Source organism: Hemiscyllium ocellatum, chromosome 1, assembly GCF_020745735.1.
Source record: "Hemiscyllium ocellatum isolate sHemOce1 chromosome 1, sHemOce1.pat.X.cur, whole genome shotgun sequence".
Lineage (NCBI taxonomy): Eukaryota > Metazoa > Chordata > Chondrichthyes > Orectolobiformes > Hemiscylliidae > Hemiscyllium > Hemiscyllium ocellatum.
Genome location: NC_083401.1, coordinates 162,734,988 through 162,754,710, shown reverse-complemented (window position 1 = coordinate 162,754,710; position 19,723 = coordinate 162,734,988). Strand labels below are relative to the sequence as shown.

The 19,723-nt window shown below is 42.6% G+C and overlaps 1 protein-coding gene across 6 annotated transcripts in view; it reads right to left on the bottom strand.

Moving 5' to 3' along the window:
- The window catches only part of dclk2a (doublecortin-like kinase 2a), a 314,799-nt gene extending 296,619 nt beyond the window's left edge, over positions 1–18,180 (bottom strand). For all 6 annotated transcript variants that reach the window (XM_060827326.1, XM_060827342.1, XM_060827359.1 and 3 more), the window contains exon 1: positions 16,935–18,180. In XM_060827326.1, coding sequence (XP_060683309.1) covers positions 16,935–17,376 — 442 coding nt within the window. In that variant the 5' untranslated portion in view covers positions 17,377–18,180. The remainder of the gene's footprint in view (positions 1–16,934) is intronic.
- Positions 18,181–19,723: the final 1,543 nt, after the last annotated feature.

Here is a 19,723-nt window from a genome sequence, read left to right as displayed (position 1 = left end):
CCAGTGACACCTAGTTTGGATCCGACCAGGGCCACTCAGCTCCTGATCTCATTTTGGTTCAAACATGGAGAAAAGAGCTGAATTCTAGAGGTGAGGTGAGAGTGACAGCCCTTAATATCAAAGCCTCACATGACCAAGTATGGCATAAAGGGGCCCTAGCAAAACTTAATCAATGGGAATCAGTGAGCAGACTCACCCCTGGTGGAGTCATACCATGCACATAGGCAGATGGTTCTGAGTGTTTGTGGTCAGTTATCTCAGGTCCAGGACATCTCTGCAGAAGCTCCTCAGGGCAGTGTCCTCGGCCCAACCATCTTCAGCTGCTTCATCAATGACCTTCCCTCCATCATAAGGCCAGAAGTGGGGATGTTCATCGATGACTGCACAATGTTCAGCAGCAATCGCGACTCCTCAGACACTGAAGCAGTGTTCAAAAGCAATAAAATCCGGACAGTGGCAAGTAACATTTGTGCTACACAAATGCCAGGCTATGACCATCACCAATAAGGGACAATCTAACCAACACACCTTGACATTCAATTGTATTACCATTAATGAATTTCCCACAATCAACTTTCTGGGGGGTTATCACTGATCATGAAGCCAATTCACCATAGAAATACGGTAGCTACAAGAGCAGGTCGGAGGCTAATGATGCCAGCAGAGAGAAACTCCTGATTCCCGAAAGCCTGCCCACCACTAAGGCACAAGTCAGGACTGTGATAGAATTACCCCCAACTCTAGAAGCTTGACACAAGCAGCTTACTTGACTGGCACCACATCCACAAACATCTACTCTCTCCTCTACCAATGCTCAGGTGCAGCAGTGTGTACTCTTTACAAGATGCACTGCAGAAATGAACCAAACGATATTAGACAGCATCTTCCAAACCCTCAACCACTTCCATTTCGAAGATTAAGGGCAGTAGATACACCACTACCTGCAACTTTTGCATCAATGTTTACTGTGGAGAAGGATATGGAAGATAAAAAATGTAGGGAAATAAATAACAGCATCTTGAAAAATGCCCATATTACAGAGACTCTGAGTGTCTTAAAATGCATAAAGGTGGATGAATCCCTGGGACGTAGTCAGGTGTACCCTAGAACTCTGTGGGAAGCTAGGGAAGTGATTGCTTGGCCCCTTACTGAGATATTTGTATCATCGATAGTCACAAGTGAGGTACCAGAAGACTGGAGGTTGGCTAACGTGGTGCCATTATTTAAGAAAGGTGGTAAGGAAAAGCCAGGGAACTATATACTGGTGAGTCTGACATTGGTGGTGGGCAAGTTGTTGGAGGGAATCCTGCGGGACATGTATCTGGAAAGGCAAGGACTGAATAGGGATAGTTAACAAGGCCTTATGCATGGCAAATCATGTCTCACAAACTTGATTGAATTTTTTGAAGAAGTAACAAAGAGGATTGATGAGGGCAGAGCAGAGCACATGATCTACACGGAGTTCAGTAAGACTGGAGGCCTGTGACCATCAGTGTACCACAAGGATCAGTGCTGTGTGCACTGCTTTTCATCATTTATATAAACTATTTAGATGTGAACGTAGGAGGTTTAGTTGGTAAGTTTGCAGATGACACCAGAATTGAAGGTGTAGTGGACAGCCAAGAAGGTTACATCAGAGTACAATAGGACCTTCATCAGATGGGCCAATGGGCTGAGGAGTGATAGATGGAGTCTAATTTACATAAATATGAGGTGCTGCACTTTGTTAAGGCAAATCAGAGCAAGACATATACACTTAATGGTAAGGTCCCAAGATTGTTGTTGAACAGAGACCTTGGAGTACAGGTTCATAGCTCCAGGTAAACAGGGTAGTGAAGGCAGCATTTGGTATGCTTTCCTTTGTTGGTCAGAGTATTGAGTACAGGAGTTGGGAGGTCTTGTTGGTTAGGCACCTTTTGGAATATTGCGTGCAATTCTGGTGTCCCTGCTATAGGAAGGATGCTGTGAAACTTGAAAGGGTTCAGAAAAGATTTACAAGGGTGTTGCCAGGGTTACAGGGTTTGCGCTTTAGGGAGAGGCTGAATAAGTTGGGGCTGTTTTCCCTGGAGCGTTGGAGGCTGAGGGGTGAACTTAAAGAGTTCAGATATAAAATCACGGATCAGGTGAATACTCAAGGTCTTTTCCCCAGGTTGGGGGCGTCCAGCACTAGAGGGCATAGGTTTAGGGTGAGACGCGAAAGATATAAAAGAGACCTAAGGGGCAACTTTTTCTTGCAAATGAAATGAAGTGGTGGAGGCTGGTATAATTACAACATTTCAAAGGCATCTGGATGGATATATGAATAAGAAGGGTGTGGAGGGATACGGGCTAAATGGGACTAGATTAATTTAGGATATCTGGTCAGCGCAGACAAGTTGGATCAATGGGTCTGTTGTCATGCTGTACAGCTCTATGACTAAGTATCCCTTCAAGATGCCCACCACCCTGACTTGGAAGTATATTATGCTCTTTCACTAACACGGAGTCAAAATTCTGGAATTCCTTCCCTCAGGGCTTTGTGGGTCAATCTACAGCACATGGTCTACTGCAGGTCAAGTAGACAGTTCACTACCCCCTTCTCAAGGGCAACATCGAAGTAAGCAACATGGGAGGAACATGATATCCATCTGAGCATTGACAGACTATAGCCTGTTCCTAGTGTGGAATGTGTGGTGCTGGAGAAGCATAGCAGGTCAGGCAGCATCCAAGGAGCAGGAGAACGGACGTTTCGAGCAAAAGCCCTTCATCAGGAATGGTTACCATTGACCATAAACTCAATTCACTATAGAAATATAGTAGCTACAAGAGCAGGTCAGAGGCTATGAAACTTGCAGCAACTAACTCCACTTTCTGGATGAAGGGCTTTTGCCAGCGACTCTCCTGCTCCTCAAATGCTGCCTGACCAGCTGTGCTTTTCCAGCACCACACTCTCGACTCTAATCTCCAGCATCTGCAGCCATCCCTTTTGCTGAGGACCAGTTCCTACCCTAGGAACAAAGAGTAAATACTTCCTGCTCAGAAATGCCCAGTGTTTCACTGTATGAGCAAAGTCAAATTATATCTCCCAACTCAAGTCTCAGCAAATATCTAAATTGCTTGACTTCTTTGCGTTTCACTTTGTTTTAGGTTTCCAAATTTTCTAGTTCCGTCATACTGGATTTAATTGAGCTCAAAATATAAATCTGATGGATTACAAGTTGGAAAGGTAGTTTGCACAACTTCCACCCAAAATGGACCATGAAGAATGAACATCTTTTGGATGGACTGTCAGATTGTCTTCTGAATTTACCTTCTTGCCATTATCATCACATGGGAATATCTGCTTCGGTTTTCAGCCTCTGTGTACTGTATACTTCGAAAGAAGTGGTTTTATTGTTGTTGATCACCCACCTCACAGCCTGAACATGACTGTTTAAGAAGGCCTCACTGCTTTCTCCCTCACATTACAATCCAAAAGTACTCATTCGTAAAGAAGTAGCTTTCTTTTTATGTCTATAAAATAATAATTTATCCGTGTGAATAACAAATAAAAATTACAGCCAGGCAGTAGTTTAATTATTAAAAATAACAGCTTCAGAAAATGACACCCAAGAAATAAGGCAAAGCAAGAATACAGAGCTTTTTTTTTAAGATTAGGTACGGGTACTGTAAAGAAATATTAAGTGTTATATTTGAGAAAAATCTGATTTCAGCTTGAACTCTGTTTTTAAAAGAGAAAAACAATGTTTCTTGAAATATCCCTAATGCAGCAAAAGCAACTTAAAATTTAACCTTACACCTTTATCATAATAAAACGTGATATAGTGTGCTGTCAGTGCATTCTTAATCAAATTCTGACATCAGGCCACATGAGGAGAAAGCGAGGACTGCAGACGCTGGTGATCAGAGTCGTGAATGTGGAGCTGGAGAAGCACAGCAGGTCAGGCAGCATCCGAGGAGCAGGAGAGTTGACGTTTCGGACATAAGCCCTTCATCAGGAATGAGGCTGGTGGGCCAGAGGGTTGAGCACCCCTCCCTCCCATTTATCTTTCAGCGGCCCCCTGGCCCACGAGTCTCATTCCTGATGAAGGGCTTATGCCTGAAATGTCGACTCTCCTGCTCCTCAGATGCTGCCTGACCTGCTGTGCTTTTCTAGCTCCACACTCTCGACATCAAGCCACATGAGAAGATATTAGAACAAATTACCAAAAGCTCAATGAAAAAGGTGGGTTTTAAGGTACATTTTAAACAAGGAAAGAGATGTCTAGGGCTGGAGAATCTTTGGGAGGGTATTTTAGAACTTCATGGCTCTGAGAACTCACACTATGGCAACCAATAATGGAACAATTAAAATCAAGAATGCTAAAGAAAACGGAATTAGAGAAACACAAGTCATGGGGCTGCAGCAGTTTACAGAAATTGGGGGGAAACAATGCTTTGGTCAGAGGTGAAAAGGATGAGAATTTCAAATGAGAGCCAAGGTGCACCCACACACAACGGCGACAGGTGAACAGAACTTGGGGGATGGGCTTTGTACAGCATAACGTGGTGGCTCACACTGAAAATTGCTCAGGAGGCTCTGAATCATGTTCTCCGCAGCAGAAGGCTGTAAATGATTAAGTCAGTATCAGAAAGGTGAAAGAAAGAGAGAATTCATTTGCTAATGGTTGAAAGCTCTCCAATTTGCTTAATTATCCATTTGCCTATAATTTAAATGCAATTCAATGGAATTTAATCCTGCCTCACATATGTATTGAAACTCACACGTCTCTTGCACCTTCAGTAACCCACCCAGTGAAAGCTGCTGACTAACATATACTTTCTTGACACAATGACAGAGTCCTTTTTATGTCAGGAGACTGCATCCCAGGGCATTGCACTGATCTTGAAGGCAATTTTGCTGAATTGACTATCTAAAGGGGTGAAGGCTCACAAAGGAAAGTTAGAACCCAGAAGCACTTGATCCAAATTGAAAGGGGCAGAGTAAATTGCAGAGGAATCATCCCTTAAAGTGACGTGACTGCTTGGAGTCCCTAAGAACAAGACACCTCAGAGGCTGACTGTGAGGAAAGGGACAATTAGTAGAAGCATGGGAACTATTCACCTTTCATCCTCAATCTGCAACAGAGCTGCACTAATTGGACTGGGACATCTCAGGCTTGAATTAAACCCATTGGACCATACAATTTTCATCTGACTACAGAGGAAACTTCACCCTTGACTTGACAATGCTCTGTGTTGAGCACAGAAATTGCAAGAAATTAGTTTCTAAGTTGATTTCCAATTCAAAAACAGGGCTGTCCTTTAAAGATGGCATCAGCTCCTACATTGCCACCAGATGATATGGACCTTCCCTGCCACATGATCCATTTGTAAATCCATCCACAAGCCTGCCACTACAAAATCTGGCTCAATGGCGTGGTCCACACCAGAGCCCTCCACAGTGGTTAGCACTGCTGCCTCATAGCGCCTGTAGACCCGGGTTCAATTCCCGACTCAGGCGACTGACTGTGTGGAGTTTGCACGTTCTCCCCGTGTCTGCGTGGGTTTCCTCCGGGTGCTCCGGTTTCCTCCCACAGTCACAAAGATGTGCGGGTCAGGTGAATTGGCCATGCTAAATTGCCCATAGTGTTAGGTAAGGGGTAATGTAGGGGTATGGGTGGGTTACGCTTCGGCGGGTCGGTGTGGACTTGTTGGGCCGAAGGGCCTGTTTCCACACTGTAAGTCTAATCTAAATAACTTTCAGGCCTGCTGACAAGTGCTGTGACTGTAGAAGTAAGTCCAGCCTTACAGAGTTAGCACATCAGCAGGTTAAGTTTAGATGTTCTCAAGTATGCATAAGGTAGATGTAGGAGCTAATCAGAAGTATGCGGCACGGTGGCACAGTGATTAGCACTGCTGTCTCACAGCGCCAGGGACCTGGGTTCAATTCCCGCCTCAGGCGACTGACTGTGTGGAGTTTGCACATTCTCCCCGTGTCTGCGTGGGTTTCCTCCGGGTGCTCCGGTTTCCTCCCACAGTCCAAAGATGTGCGGGTCAGGTGAATTGGCCATACTAAATTGCCCGTAGTGTTAGGTAAGGGGTATATGTAGGGGTATGGGTGGGTTGCGCTTCGGCGGGTCGGTGTGGACTTGTTGGGCCGAAGGGCCTGTTTCCACACTGTAAGTAATCTAAAAAAAATCTAAAAGTTGAGTCTGAAAGATAAAGGATTGAATGAGGGCATCAGCAGCAGATGAACTGAGACAGGGCCAAAGGACAGGTTATGTCCCAGTGGAACACACAGTGGTAGTGATGGCATCAGATACGAAGGTGGCAAATCATCTCAGGGTCAAAAGGTCACTAACATTCGGTGCAGTTTGATTCAGACTCAAACAACTGCCTAGTGAGTGGCAGAAGTGGCCGGGGAACAGAACTCATTGAATCCTTCCGAACCTCAGCTAGTGTTTCTGCTTTGGTTCCGCCAGCATCACAGAATAATATCCATCAGCTGCCAATATCTCTAATCTTAGCATGAGTTACCCCAAGCATGACGTGTCAGTATTAGAATAAAGAAGAACAAATAAAATTTACAGCCCAGGAACAGGCCCTTCGGCCCTCCAAGCCTGAGCCGATCCAAATCTACTATCTACATCTGTTGCCCAATTCCTAAGCATCTGTATCCCTCTGCTCCCCACCTACTCATGCATCTGTCCAGACGCATCTTGATTGAATCTACCGTGCCTGCCTCTACCACTTCTGCTGGCGATGTGTTCCAAATTCCCACCACCCTCTGTGTGAAGTACTTGCTGCATGTATCCCCCTTAAGCTGTTCACCTCGCACCTTGAACACATGACCACTCGTTATTGAATCTTTCACCCTGGGGGAAAGAGCTTATCTCTATCCACCCTGTCTATACCCATCATGATTTTGTAAACCTTAATCAGGTCCCCTCTCAATCTCCTTTTTTCTAATGAAAACAAACCTAACCTACTCAACCTCTCTTCATTGTAGACTTTGATAACAAAAGGTTTACAAATGGAAATGGCCTAGAGATAGGTCCGAAAGATTTCAAGTGATGGAGCTTTGACTATTTCTTCTGCCAGCTTGTTCCATGAGATTTTCCTTTAGAAGAAAAAATGGTTGATACACCATCCTCATGGTTTATGTGGATAGTTATGCCACATTTTGTCTTGCCAGAGAAAAGCACGTAGTTATTTCTGTCAATTCCCACCGATCCAGTCCATCTTTTACAGAACACTGTCAGCCTACTTTTTTTGTTCACATTTGCTGTACTGATCCTCATTCCAAATCTTGGATCAAGGATGTCACACTGCTCTACTGCAATACTGATCTGTTCAGAATCGTGCAGCACGTGTTTGGATCATTCCACTTATTTATTTCTCTCACTATGCAAGGACCCCTGACACTACCTGCACACTGAGACCGAATGAAAAAGAGATTTTGGCAAACCATCACTTTGATATTTTCGTTGCGTTACCAAACATTGCTCTTCAGAAATCGGAGCGCCTTGTTGCATTGAATGCCATAGGCAGAATGTGAAAGCCCCATTAGAGGATTTGAATATAGAACTTGAAATGATCTTTTGTAGTTCTCTGTTGTTGGTAATATACATAACACAGCATTTTTAACATTTTCCACTGGTCCTTCCAAGTTCGCATTCCAAATGATCATCTTACATAAAATTGATATGATCTTGTGTCAATTGTGAGATATAAACCATACAGATATCTTTAAATATTTGCACTTTTATTTTTAATAATTAGGAAGGTTGCTTATGTACATCACGAAGGTTAGAAGTCCCAACGTAGATGCCTGGGACACTCTAGGAGAGGATGATACCCTGTTAGCAAGCCCCAGATCCAATTTAATAATTCCCTCTGATTCTGCAGAATGTAAGAAATAACACATATCAGACAGCATTTTGGAGAAAGTGAATGGAGCTTTGACAAAGGGTCAGTTAGACTCGAAACATCAGCTCTTTTCTCTCCTTACAGATGCTGCCAGACCTGCTGAGATTTTCCAGCATTTTCTCTTCTGGCCTTTCATCAAAACTGGTGTTTATTGTTCTATTAACTAAGGTGGCTGCATATAAAGTGAAAAAAAAATCAAGTATGAGCACAAAACTGGCATTTTTAGGGCAGATATAGATGGAGACCAGTTTTCCTGAATTATAGCAGAAACTGATCCCTGCCAAATATGTACACAAGGAACTGACTAGAAACACCAGATAAGACAAGTAACAATACAGCACTTGACACAATTAAAAGCTGCACTTTGCCATCCAAAACAAAAATCACAACACACTGCTAATTCTAACTTTGGAAATCAAATAACACAAATGTCAGGATGTTTGAGATCCTATGCAACACTGCACAAAGAAAGAGGTAGGCAATTCAGAACTTTATGGCCCTCTAAGCTGGTATATTTACAGGTAGGGCTAGTTACATAAAATAGGTTGATGCATGGGTAGTCCACCACCTTGCCACCCACCTGCAGCTTTCCCCATAATAAACTGGCGGGTATGCCAGCCGACATGGTCTTTAATCTATTGAGAGCCTTGACTGGCCTCAATAATCAAACCCAGATGTTAGATGGACCGAATAACCAAATCTACCACCATTTGAAGATGCTTCCAAGGAAGTCGTTGATTGGGAGGCTGTATATACTAAGCGCAACATGCAAGCATCGAGAGAAAAACATGAACAATTATATTACCACAAACTTTGCTAAATGCTTTTCAGCAGATGGAGAGCAGGGCCTACAGTGCATCATGAAATGACTCTAACAATGCTCGTTGGCTTAAATCAAGTGCCCTTTTCTTTTAACAGAGAGTGTAATACCTCCAACATAAAGCTGAACTTTCTCAGCAATATGCCTCACCCATAGGTTTCCAGCATGATCACTTCAAGTGGGCTTCAATTGAGGTGCAGAGTCAGCAGACTTCATGTCTTAGGTAAAGAAATGCATAACAAGTTATCCCTTAATCAGAAAGGGCAGAATTGATGGATGAAGTAGTGTTGTTTCCTGTTCAGCACAGGCACAGCACTGGTATGTCCTGTTGACTCACTTCTTAAATAGATCCTCAAGGAGATAACTGTGAAGTGAAAGATGTTTGACAGGGAGGCTAATTAAAGATTCTGCCATTGACGTTGAGGTTCATATTCATAATAACATGTCCAACGTGCAGACAGATTTGTAGTCATGCAACCAGCAACTTTAATGCTTTGTGCTTAAACATAATATTGGCCTCAGTTCAGTATGGATACTGTTCCCAAGGAGGGTACATACCTAGAAGCACAGAAATGGCAGCAACTTTGAAATCAATGCCAGTCTCGTGAGTGTAGCTGCCTCTGAACTAGGGAAGGTGAAGTATGCAAAACCAAGTAGGTCAGGGCTGTATGGGCTAGCCAGAAGACTAATACCAAAGTTCCACATAGACAGTACAAGTACCATGTCACTAATATATCAATGACATAAAATAGGTAACATGGTACATATCCTATACTAATACCCACAAAAAAGTGACATGACCATAAATCTAAAATTAATAATCATTTATTTCACACAGAGATGTACAGCATGGAAACAGACTTTTTGGTCCAACTTGACCATGCCGACCAGGTATCCTGAATTAACCTAGTCCCATTTGCAGCACTTGGCCAATTTTCCCACAAAACCCTTCGTATTCATATACCCATCCAGATGCCTTTAAATATTGTAATTGTACCAGCCTCCACCACGTCCTCTGGCAGCTCATTCTATACCATACCACCAACTGCGTAAAAATGTACACCTTAGGTCCCTTTTAAATCTTTACCCTCTCACCATAAACTAGTCCAAATCTTGTTTTGGACTCTGCTTTCCTGGGGAAAAGACCTTGGCTATTCACCTTATCTATGCCCCTCATGATTTTATAAACCTCTATAAGGTCACCTCTCAGCCTCCAACATTCCAAGGAAAATTGCCCCAGTCTATTCATCCTCTCCCTATAGCTCAAATCCTCCAACTCTGGCAATATTTAAGGGCAGCACGGTGGCTCAGTGGTTAGCACTGCTGCCTCACAGCGCCAGGGTCCCAGGTTTGATTCCGGCCTCAGGCAACTGTCTGTGTGGAGTTCACACATTCTCTGTGTGGGTTTCCTCTGGGTGCTCCGGTTTCTTCCCACAGTCCAAAGATGTGCCAGTCAGGTGAATTGGCCATGCTAAATTGTCTATAGTTGTTGGGCGCATTCAGGAGAGGTGGGTTACTCTTTGGAGGATTGGTATGGACTTGTTGGGTCGAAGGGCCTGTTTCCACACTGTAGGGAATCTAATCCTTGTAAATCTTTTCTGAACTCTAAGTTTCACAACATCCTTACTATAGCAGGGAGACCAGAAATGAATGCAATATTCCAAAAGGTGCCTAACTAATGTCCTGTACAGCTGCAACATGACCTCCCAACTGCTATACTTATTGCACTGACCAATAAAGGCATGTATACCAAATGCCTTCTCCACTAATCTATTTACTTGAAACTCCACTTTCAAGGAACTATGAACCTGTGTTCCAAGGTCTCTTTGTTCAGCAACGCTCCCCAGGACCTTACCATTAAGTGTATAAGTCCTGCCCTGATGTGCTTTTCCAAAATGCAGGACCTCACATGTATCTAAATTAAACTCCATCTGCCATTCCTCAGCCCATTGGCCCATCTGATCAAGGTCATATCACAGAGAAATTATTCTGTGTAAAATCACACAAAAATGCATGAAGCCCTTGAAAAAGGAACTGCTTAGCAGAGCCTGAAGTTCTGGCTTAGTTTCTGCTAGTTCTCATCATCATCTTCCACCTTTTTGTCACCTTGCTCAGGCACAATAGCCTTTTGCTGCTCAGTCTTGACTTATTTGCCTTTTTTGAAAGCTATAGTGTTCAGAATTCAGCATTCAACTCGGCAGCTTCAGCTGGTGCATATCCTACTACAAGTCTCCCAGTATAATTAACTGCTGTTTCAGCTTGTGACTCAATTATATTCCTCCCTCTCAAATATATATGTACTTGCATGTTTGTGTTGTGGGTATGGGTTATGTACAATTTATAAACCATTTTGGGTGAATAATCTATATTTCCACAGAACTAATTTCCTTTGGAATAAGGAATGCATTCTAAGGTTAAGGAATTGTGGATATTCTAAGCAGTCCATTTTACATACATGTGTTTTAGAAGCAGAAGCTATTTAGATATTCAACATTTTTTCTTTGATAGGTTGATTAGGTAATATTGCTTAAATGATGATGTGTGCATTCAAATGACCATTTTTGTACAGAAGTGTTTTTCGCATCTCCTACTGCAGCTGCCTACTGACTTTAATGTATTCATCACCCTGGTGTCGATGATTGGCTTAATGTAGCAGTGGAACATGAAGCAAATTAATCTGGCCAGGTTCCTCACTTTGCCTGGAAGGTAGATATAGCAATGTGTAATAATACCATAATCAAAATCAGAAATTGCTGAAAAAAAATTCAGATTTGGCAGCATGTGTGGACAGAATGTAGAGCTAATGTTTCAGGTCCAATGACCTTTTCAGAACATTGCTGATCCCAGTTCCAGTTGCAAAAGATGGCACAATTCCTGTGCGGCTTTGCTCTTCAATGATTGTCCTTCAATAAGATTCAGTTGAAATATTGTTATTAGACATCAATATCACGTCTGTAGAAAATGGCTTAAGATTACCATTGTCTTTCTCTGCTGTTCCTTTACAACTACAATGCATCTAAATAAATGTTTGTCATCCTCACTCCATTGTACGCAGTTAAATAGGAGTCGCTCTTTATAATGTCTCCAACTTTCTTTGTGCTAGAACCCTTATCAACTCTCTCTGCTGTTTCTACATTTTTTAGCAGGTGTCATTAAAACAACATTGCTCAAAATAGGCCAAATAGTATCCACAAAGAGCTAAGATATAATGTGTTACAAGGATTGCCAACAAATAAGCCATCTGACAGATTCATTTGAGGCATTTTTTTTAAGACACAAACAACTATAAAAATTGTTCTTCGAACATACCTCAACTACTGAGACTTGATTTCCCAGGTTCATTGGTGAGATTAGTAAAAGTCCCAGCAATGCTCAAAAACTGTTTGCCTCAGATTTTAAATTTACATAAGATTGAAATGTTGTACTTCAGGGAAAAATGTTTGTTCTATTTAGATTAATAGAAATTAATTATCTTGAATTGGCACGTTAAGTAATGAATACTTGAGGTTAAGGGTATTATAAAGAATAACTAGAGAGAGAGAAGGACCAAAGTGAACATGTATGTGTGGAGCTGCAGGGGTTGGGCAAGATCCTCAATGAATATTTCTCCTCGGTTTTTATCGCAGAGAAACAACATGAAGACTTGGGAACTTGGCGAAGTTAGTGCTGATATCTTGGGGATAGTCCACATAACAGTAAAGGTGGTGTTGGACATATTAGAATATATGAAGGTGGATAAATCTCCTGGTTCTGACCAGATATATCCAAGAACCCTGCAAGAAGCTAGAGAAGAAATTACAGGGCCCAGGCTGATATTTTTGCATCAGCATTAGCCATGGATAAGGCCCTGGAATACTGGAGGGTAGCAAATGTTATGCCCTTATTCAAGGAGGACTGCTAAGAAAAACCTGACAACTATAGACCAATCAGCTTCATGTCTATGGTTGGTAAGTTACTTGAGAAGATTCTGAAGGATAAGATATACGTGCATTTGGAAAGACAGGGTTTGATTAGAAGTAGTCAGCATAGCTTTGTGCACGAGAGATCATACCTCACTAATTTGATAAGAGCTCTTTGATGATGTGATCAGGAAGTTTGATGAGGGCAGGGCAGTAGACATCGTCTACAAGGATTTCAGTATGGCCTTTGATAAGCTTCCACATGGCGGGTTGCTCTGGAGGGTTAGATCGCTGGGGTCCAGGGAGAGCTGGTAAATTAGATACACAATTAACTTGATGGTAGGAAGCAAAGGGTAATAGTGGAAGGATGCTTGTTGGACTGGAGGCCTGTGACGAGTGATGTACCTCAGGGTGTTGTTGGGCCCATTGTTGTTTGTTATCTATATCAATGATTTAGATGAGAATGTACAAAGCATGATAAATACATTAGCAGATGGCGCTAAAATAGGCAGTGTCGTGGACAGTGAGGAAGGTTATCAGAAATTGCAGCAGGATCTTCATCAGTTGGGGAAGTGGGCCAAGAAATGGCAAATGGATTTTAATATAGATAAGTGTGAGATCTTGCATTTTGGAAAGTCAAATCAAAGTGGGAGTTTCATGGTGAATGGCAGAGCCTCAACAAGTGTCGTGGAATAGAAGGACCTTGGAATCCAGGTGCACGGCTATCTGAAAGTGGAGTCCCAGGCAGACAGGGCAGTGAAGGAGGCTTTTGACACACTGGCCTTCATCAGTCAGGGCACTGAGTACAGAAGTTGGGAAGTTATGTTGCAGTTGTACAGGACGTTGGTGAGGCCGCACTTGGAGTATTGTGTTCAGTTTTGCTCACCTCGCTATAGGAAGGATGTTATTAAACTGGAAAGAGTGCAGAAGACACTTACAAGGATGTTGCCAGGACTGAACGGTCTGAGTTATAGGGAGAGGTTGGACAAGCTAGGACCTTTTTTCTTTAGAGCACAGGAGATTGAGGGGGTGGATGTAGAAGATCATGGGAGGCATGGGTAGGGTGAATGTACTCAGCCTGTTTCCCAGGGTTGGGGAATCAAGGACTAGAGGGAATCAGTTTAAGGTTATTGGGGAAAGAATGAGAGGGAACCTGAAGGGCAACGTTTTTTTTTACACAGAGGGTGGTAACATATGGAATGAGCTGCCAGTGGAAGTGGTTGAGGTGGGTACATTAACAACATTTAAAAGGCATTTGGACAAATACATGGATAGGAAAGGTTCAGAAAGATATGGGGCAAGTGCAGGGAAATGGGGTTAGTGTGGATGGACATTTTGGTCAGTATGGATCAGTTTGGGCAGAAGGGCCTGTCTCCGTGCAGTAGGACTCTATGACTCTGAAAGCAAAAATGCTGTAACTATTACTGGATTATCACATTTTTGCTGACAGGTAGCAATTAGTCATAGCGATGTACAGCGTGGAAACAGACCTTTCAGTCCAACTCATCGATGCAGACCAGACGTCCTAAACTAGTCTAGTCCTATTTGCCAGCACTTGGCCCATATTCCTCTATATCCTTCTAATTTGTATACCCGTCCAGATGCCTTTTAAACACTGTAATTGTACCAGTTTCCATCACCTCTCCTCTGGCAGCTTATTCCACACACTCACCACCCTCTGTATGAAGAAGTTACCACTTAGGTCCCTGATAAATCTTTCCCCTTTCATTCTAAACCTATGCCCTCTAGCTTTGGACTCCCCCACCCTGAGAAAAAGCACTTGGTTATTTACCCTACCCATGCCCTTCATGATTTTATTAACCTCTAGAAGGTCAACCTTCAACCTCCGACGCTCCAGGGAAAACAACCCCAGCCTGTTCAGCCTCTCCCTATAGCTCAAACCCTCCAACCCTGGCAACATCTTGTAAATCTTTTCTGAACCCTTTCAAGTTTCACAACATCTTTCCTATAGCAGGAAAGTCAGCATTCCAAAAGTGGCCTAACTAAATGTCCTATACCTCCCAACTCAATGCACTGACCAAGAAAGGCAAACGTACCAAAACACCTTCTTCACTACCTTGCCTACCTGTGACTCCACTTGCAAGAAACTGTGACCCAGTGCCCCAATGTCTCTGTGTTTGGTAATATTCGCCAGGACCTTAACATTAAGTGCATAAGTCCTGCCCTGATTTGCCTTACCAAAATACAACACCTCACGTTTATCCAAATTAAACTCCATCTGATCAAGGTCCAATTGTTCTCTTGAGATAACCACCTTCGCTGTCCACTACTTCACCAATTTTGGTGTCATAGGCAAACTTACCAACTATACCTCTCACATAAATGATTTGGACATGAATATCGATAACAAAAAGCAGTGACCCAGCACTGATCCTAGTTTTAAATAGTCTAATCATTACCAACTCAGAGACAGACACTGAAGCAGGCAATGATAATATCTTTACTGGTCCTAACTGGAGTTGTTCTTTTTAAGTTAGCAAGTTAACCAAGTTTTGAATGCTAACAGATAAATGGTGTCACTATCTTTTAAGGACTGCTGATTATTGCGTTAACACATAATCGAGTAAAAAATGAGGTCTGCAGATGCTGGAGATCACAGCTGCAAATGTGTTGCTGGTCAAAGCACAGCAGGTTAGGCAGCATCTCAGGAATAGAGAATTCGACGTTTCGAGCATAAGCCCTTCATCAGGAATAAGAGAGAGAGAGCCAAGCCGGCTGAGACATAACACATTATCGGCACTAACTGCATTCAGCATAGCCCAAATTTGGAAAAGGGCCAACACACACAATTTGGGCCTCCTATTTGCAAATGGATATGTCTAGGTGCAAGTTCTCAATAATTTTATCAGAACATTTTCTGTTATGAACAGTACACATAATCAGTGACCATTATATCACCTTCTATGTGGTGTAAGTAACCTATTGTCAGAAAACAACTTACCCTTTCATGAGCAACCCAATCATCTACAATATTACATTAAAATTCTTACATGCAGCACGTTTCTTCTGTCAGAATCACCTTTTGTAATAGTTTTACATCACACGTTTTAGGAAGGTCATCCTTTTTGTGACAGTAAATGAGTCTTACCAAAAATGTATGTTTTGAAGTTTAAAAAATCAATTATATCAACTCCTAAATCAAGTCTTCTTTTCCTACTGAGCTACCTCTAAATTATAACCACCAAAGTGACTCCCCCGTAAGTTGCAAATAAGAGCAACTTCAAACATGAACTTTACTAAAAATAATAATAATAGCTTTGCTTAATATGGAAAATTGTTGTTATTGCTGATGCCCATCTCAAATTTGGAGGAAGATGAGCTTGGGAAACCATATTTCAGGTTTAAGTCTGCATCCTCAGTTGTGGCAAGGTTATCAAAATTGGACTGACATTAAACACCACTCACCATTCACAAGAATAATAACTTGGAGATAAACATAATTTCATTACATAACACTCTTTGGTCATCAATCCCTTTTAACTACAATTGTTTCATTCAGAATGCTGCTCATAACTGCACTATTGAATGCCTTAGCAAGATGGAAACCCAACTCAAGGATCTCCATCTTGCTAACAAAATTAGTTCCAACATAACTTGGGAGAATTTTTTTACTTGATTCAAAAAGTGGGTACCTTGAAGACAGGATGTTCCTCCTACACTTCCTTGACCTTTGAGTTGCTCCTTTTCTTTCATTTAATACGAGGACCACAAAGTAGTAAAAAAGATAATACACTAACTTTGTAAACAGGAATTTGAACACTGTCATTATAGTTACAGCACAATTGTATCCAAGATGAAAACCCTACAGGTCTGTGTTAAGCTAAAATAAAAGCTACAAAGGAAATACTGAAATTACCATTTAAAATTCTGTTTAAAAGCATCACGATGGATTGTCACAGAAGTTTCCAAATAAAAATCATTCCAACATCAAGCACCAAAACCCCATAGGAAAAAATATCCTTTAGTTTAGCTATGACAACAAAAACAATTATGATGCAGAAATACAAATGAATATTTGTTACTTAATTGATTTTTAAAATTATTGCGAAGAAAAAAACAACCTTTGCTTCCTTGTACTTGCAATTCACTTGTTTCAGCATTATTGTGATAATTGTAAATGAAGATAGCCTATCCCTAAAAGCAATGACAGGTTTTCTGTGTTGGAATGGAAAGCTGGTTCTCCCATCATACAGTGCGGTTTCCTCTAAAACTGCAATGGTGATCAAAACCACATATCTGACTCTGAGGCAATTTAAGTTGACCATACACATATTTAAACATATTTTTGTCTTTTTCCCACTCACCTTCCAGCAATTCATCCAAGCTGGTGATCTTCTTGTTTCCATCAATGCTATAGATAGTCCTGACTCCTTGGGACAGGTTGACATTGTCTGATAGAGACTTAGTCAGTTCCGCAAGCAAAGCATCTAACGACCTGAACCGGTCCGGGGAGACAGCATACACGAGCCCTTTAAAGTAACGGTCTCCATTCCGGTAAAAACGGACTTTTTTGGCTTTTTTCTCCTGACTCAGCGCCTGCAGGGTCCGGGTCCGGTAGAAACTGCAGTGAGCGCTGTGAGCTGGGCTCGGTATACCATTTCCCCGGGAGCCTGAACCTCCTCCACCACCACCACCACCTCCTCCTGCTCCTGCTCCTCCTCCGGTACCACTTCCACGCCGGGAAGATCGGTGGCCCTTGCTCCTTTCCTCAAAGTGCTCCAGCTCGATACTCCGATCGTGTGACATTGTTAATAGTGCAACAACAAATTAAAATTAGAAACAACGTCAAAGAAAACTGCTGCTCTCCTAAATAATCCTGTTCCCTCTCTAACTGCCAGCTGCAATGCAGTGGAAGCACCACTTTCCCAAAGATCATGTACACGGTCAGTTTGATGACCTTATTGTTGGCATTGAACTTCAAATATGTGAGCAATCATTATCCTTTCAAATAAAAAAGAGACTGAACAATGGCAGTAGGCTGTCTCATTCACCAGAGACTATCTTCTACACAGGATAAGGAAAGGAGGGGGATGGGGTTGGTGGGAGAGGAGAGGGTCACCCACCATATCCTAATTGCTTCAGCTGATGCCCACCCAGAAAGGAAGAGGGAAGTGGAGGATCAGAGAGACTCTGTCGCCTGGGTTCGGCCTCTTCACAGATGATGATGATGATGATGATGATGACAGGTCTGGGTTAACTGAGGAGTGCAGAAGACGGAGGAGAAGATGCAACCGAGGCGGCAGAATACTGTGATTTCTCTCTCTCTCTCTCTGCCCGTTGTGGTCCACTTGCCAATTGGAGCAGCGAGCGAGGACGACAGCAAATCGGTGTGGTCCAGCTCCGGGCTTGACTGTGACTGAAGCGGAAACAGGAGTAAGGCGATCCTGTTGTGTGTGTGTGTGTGTGAGAGTGCTGAGGATGGGGAGAGGGTTGATGCACTGCAGCGTCGCTGTTTAAGGGGTGTGGAGCTATCAGGCAGAGAGAGGCACGGCTGCTGGAGTGCATATACAACCATTCGAACTGCTCATCCTCTTTGTGTGTGTGTGTGTGTGTGTGGTAGTCTTCCCTACCCCGGCAGCACGAACAGCCTGTGGGCTGAGCCGCAGTGTGCAGGAGGAAATCGCTGCAGCTCCACACACAGACACACACACAGCTTCCTCCAGGTCTTAGTGCCGGAGGGCAGCCCTGCTTCTTTGACTGCCCCCTCCAATTATTGACACTTCCCCCGCCCTTTTAAACTCCAAACATACTCAGCGACTGCCAGTCGTCCCTTCTGTTTTCTTTCGAATAATTATTTAAAATCTACATCGTTAGGAAATATCCCAAACAACACTTCTTCACTCTATCATGTCATCCTGAAGACAAGTGATTGTGATTTTTTTAAAAACAAATTAATTCACGTAATTAAATCTGTTTGAAAACATTGCACCGTTATTTGGAGGGTCAAGATGGAAATGCCACACTGTTCTTACTTAGAAAACAAATATAAAGTCTGCCCCTTTTTATTCCACGTTGACTCTCCACCATTACAATTTAAATTTTGTGACAACAATGGGGCAGGCCTAAGCCAGGCAAAAATTCAGGTGAGGGGTGAAAAATGTTGTTTAGATTCAGATTCCCTACAGTGCGGAAACAGGCCCTTTGGCCCAACCAGTCCACACCGACCCTCCGAAGAGTAATCCATCCAGACCCATTTCCCTCTGACTAATACACCTAACACTATGGACAATTTAGCATAGCCAATTCACCCTAACCTGCACATTTCTTTTTGGATTGTGGGAGGAAACTGGAGCACCCGGAGGAAACCCACGCAGACACAGGGAGAATGTGCAAACTTCACACAGAGAGTCGGCCAAGGCTGGAATCGAACCTGGGTCCCTGGTGCCGAGAGGCAGCAGTGCTAACCACTGAGCCAAATGGAAAAAGAAAATCAGGGATAAGGAATAAGGGGAGGCTCCCAAAAGCTTTCAGAAAGAACAGTCCAGTTTTCCAAAACTGGGATTAGCTAAAAGAGAATTATTAATTGAGAAGTTAGGCCCCAGGTGGAGACGAATAGTGAGTAAAGAATAGACGCAAATTGGCAGAAAAATTTAAGTGTGCTGCTGCAAAAGCACAGCAGGTCAGGCAGCACCCAAGGAGCAGAAGAATCGACTAAATTGCCCTTAGTGTTAGGTGTAGGGGAATGGGACTGGGTGGGCTGCTCTTCAGAGGGTCGGTGTGGACTTGTTGGGCCGAAGGGCCTGTTTCCACACTAAGTAATCTGATTGTACATAGGTACCAGAGGACTGGAGAGTAACATTCAACTTTTAATTTCAAAATTAGTCAAATCTAATTAGTGTGGATATGAGTCAGTTAGATTAACATCTGCATGAGAACATGAATTGCTAATTTTCATTTAAAATGAAATACTAAATACCTACAAAGAGAAAATAATTTAAAAATTAGCATGATTTTAGAGAGGGAAATCACACTTGGGAAACGTGGTAGATTTAAGAAATATGGAAAAAAATTCTGTGGATGTGCAGAACTTTGATAAAGTACCATAGAGAAATGATTGGATAAGGTTAAGGGTTAGAAAATTGGGGGGGGGGGG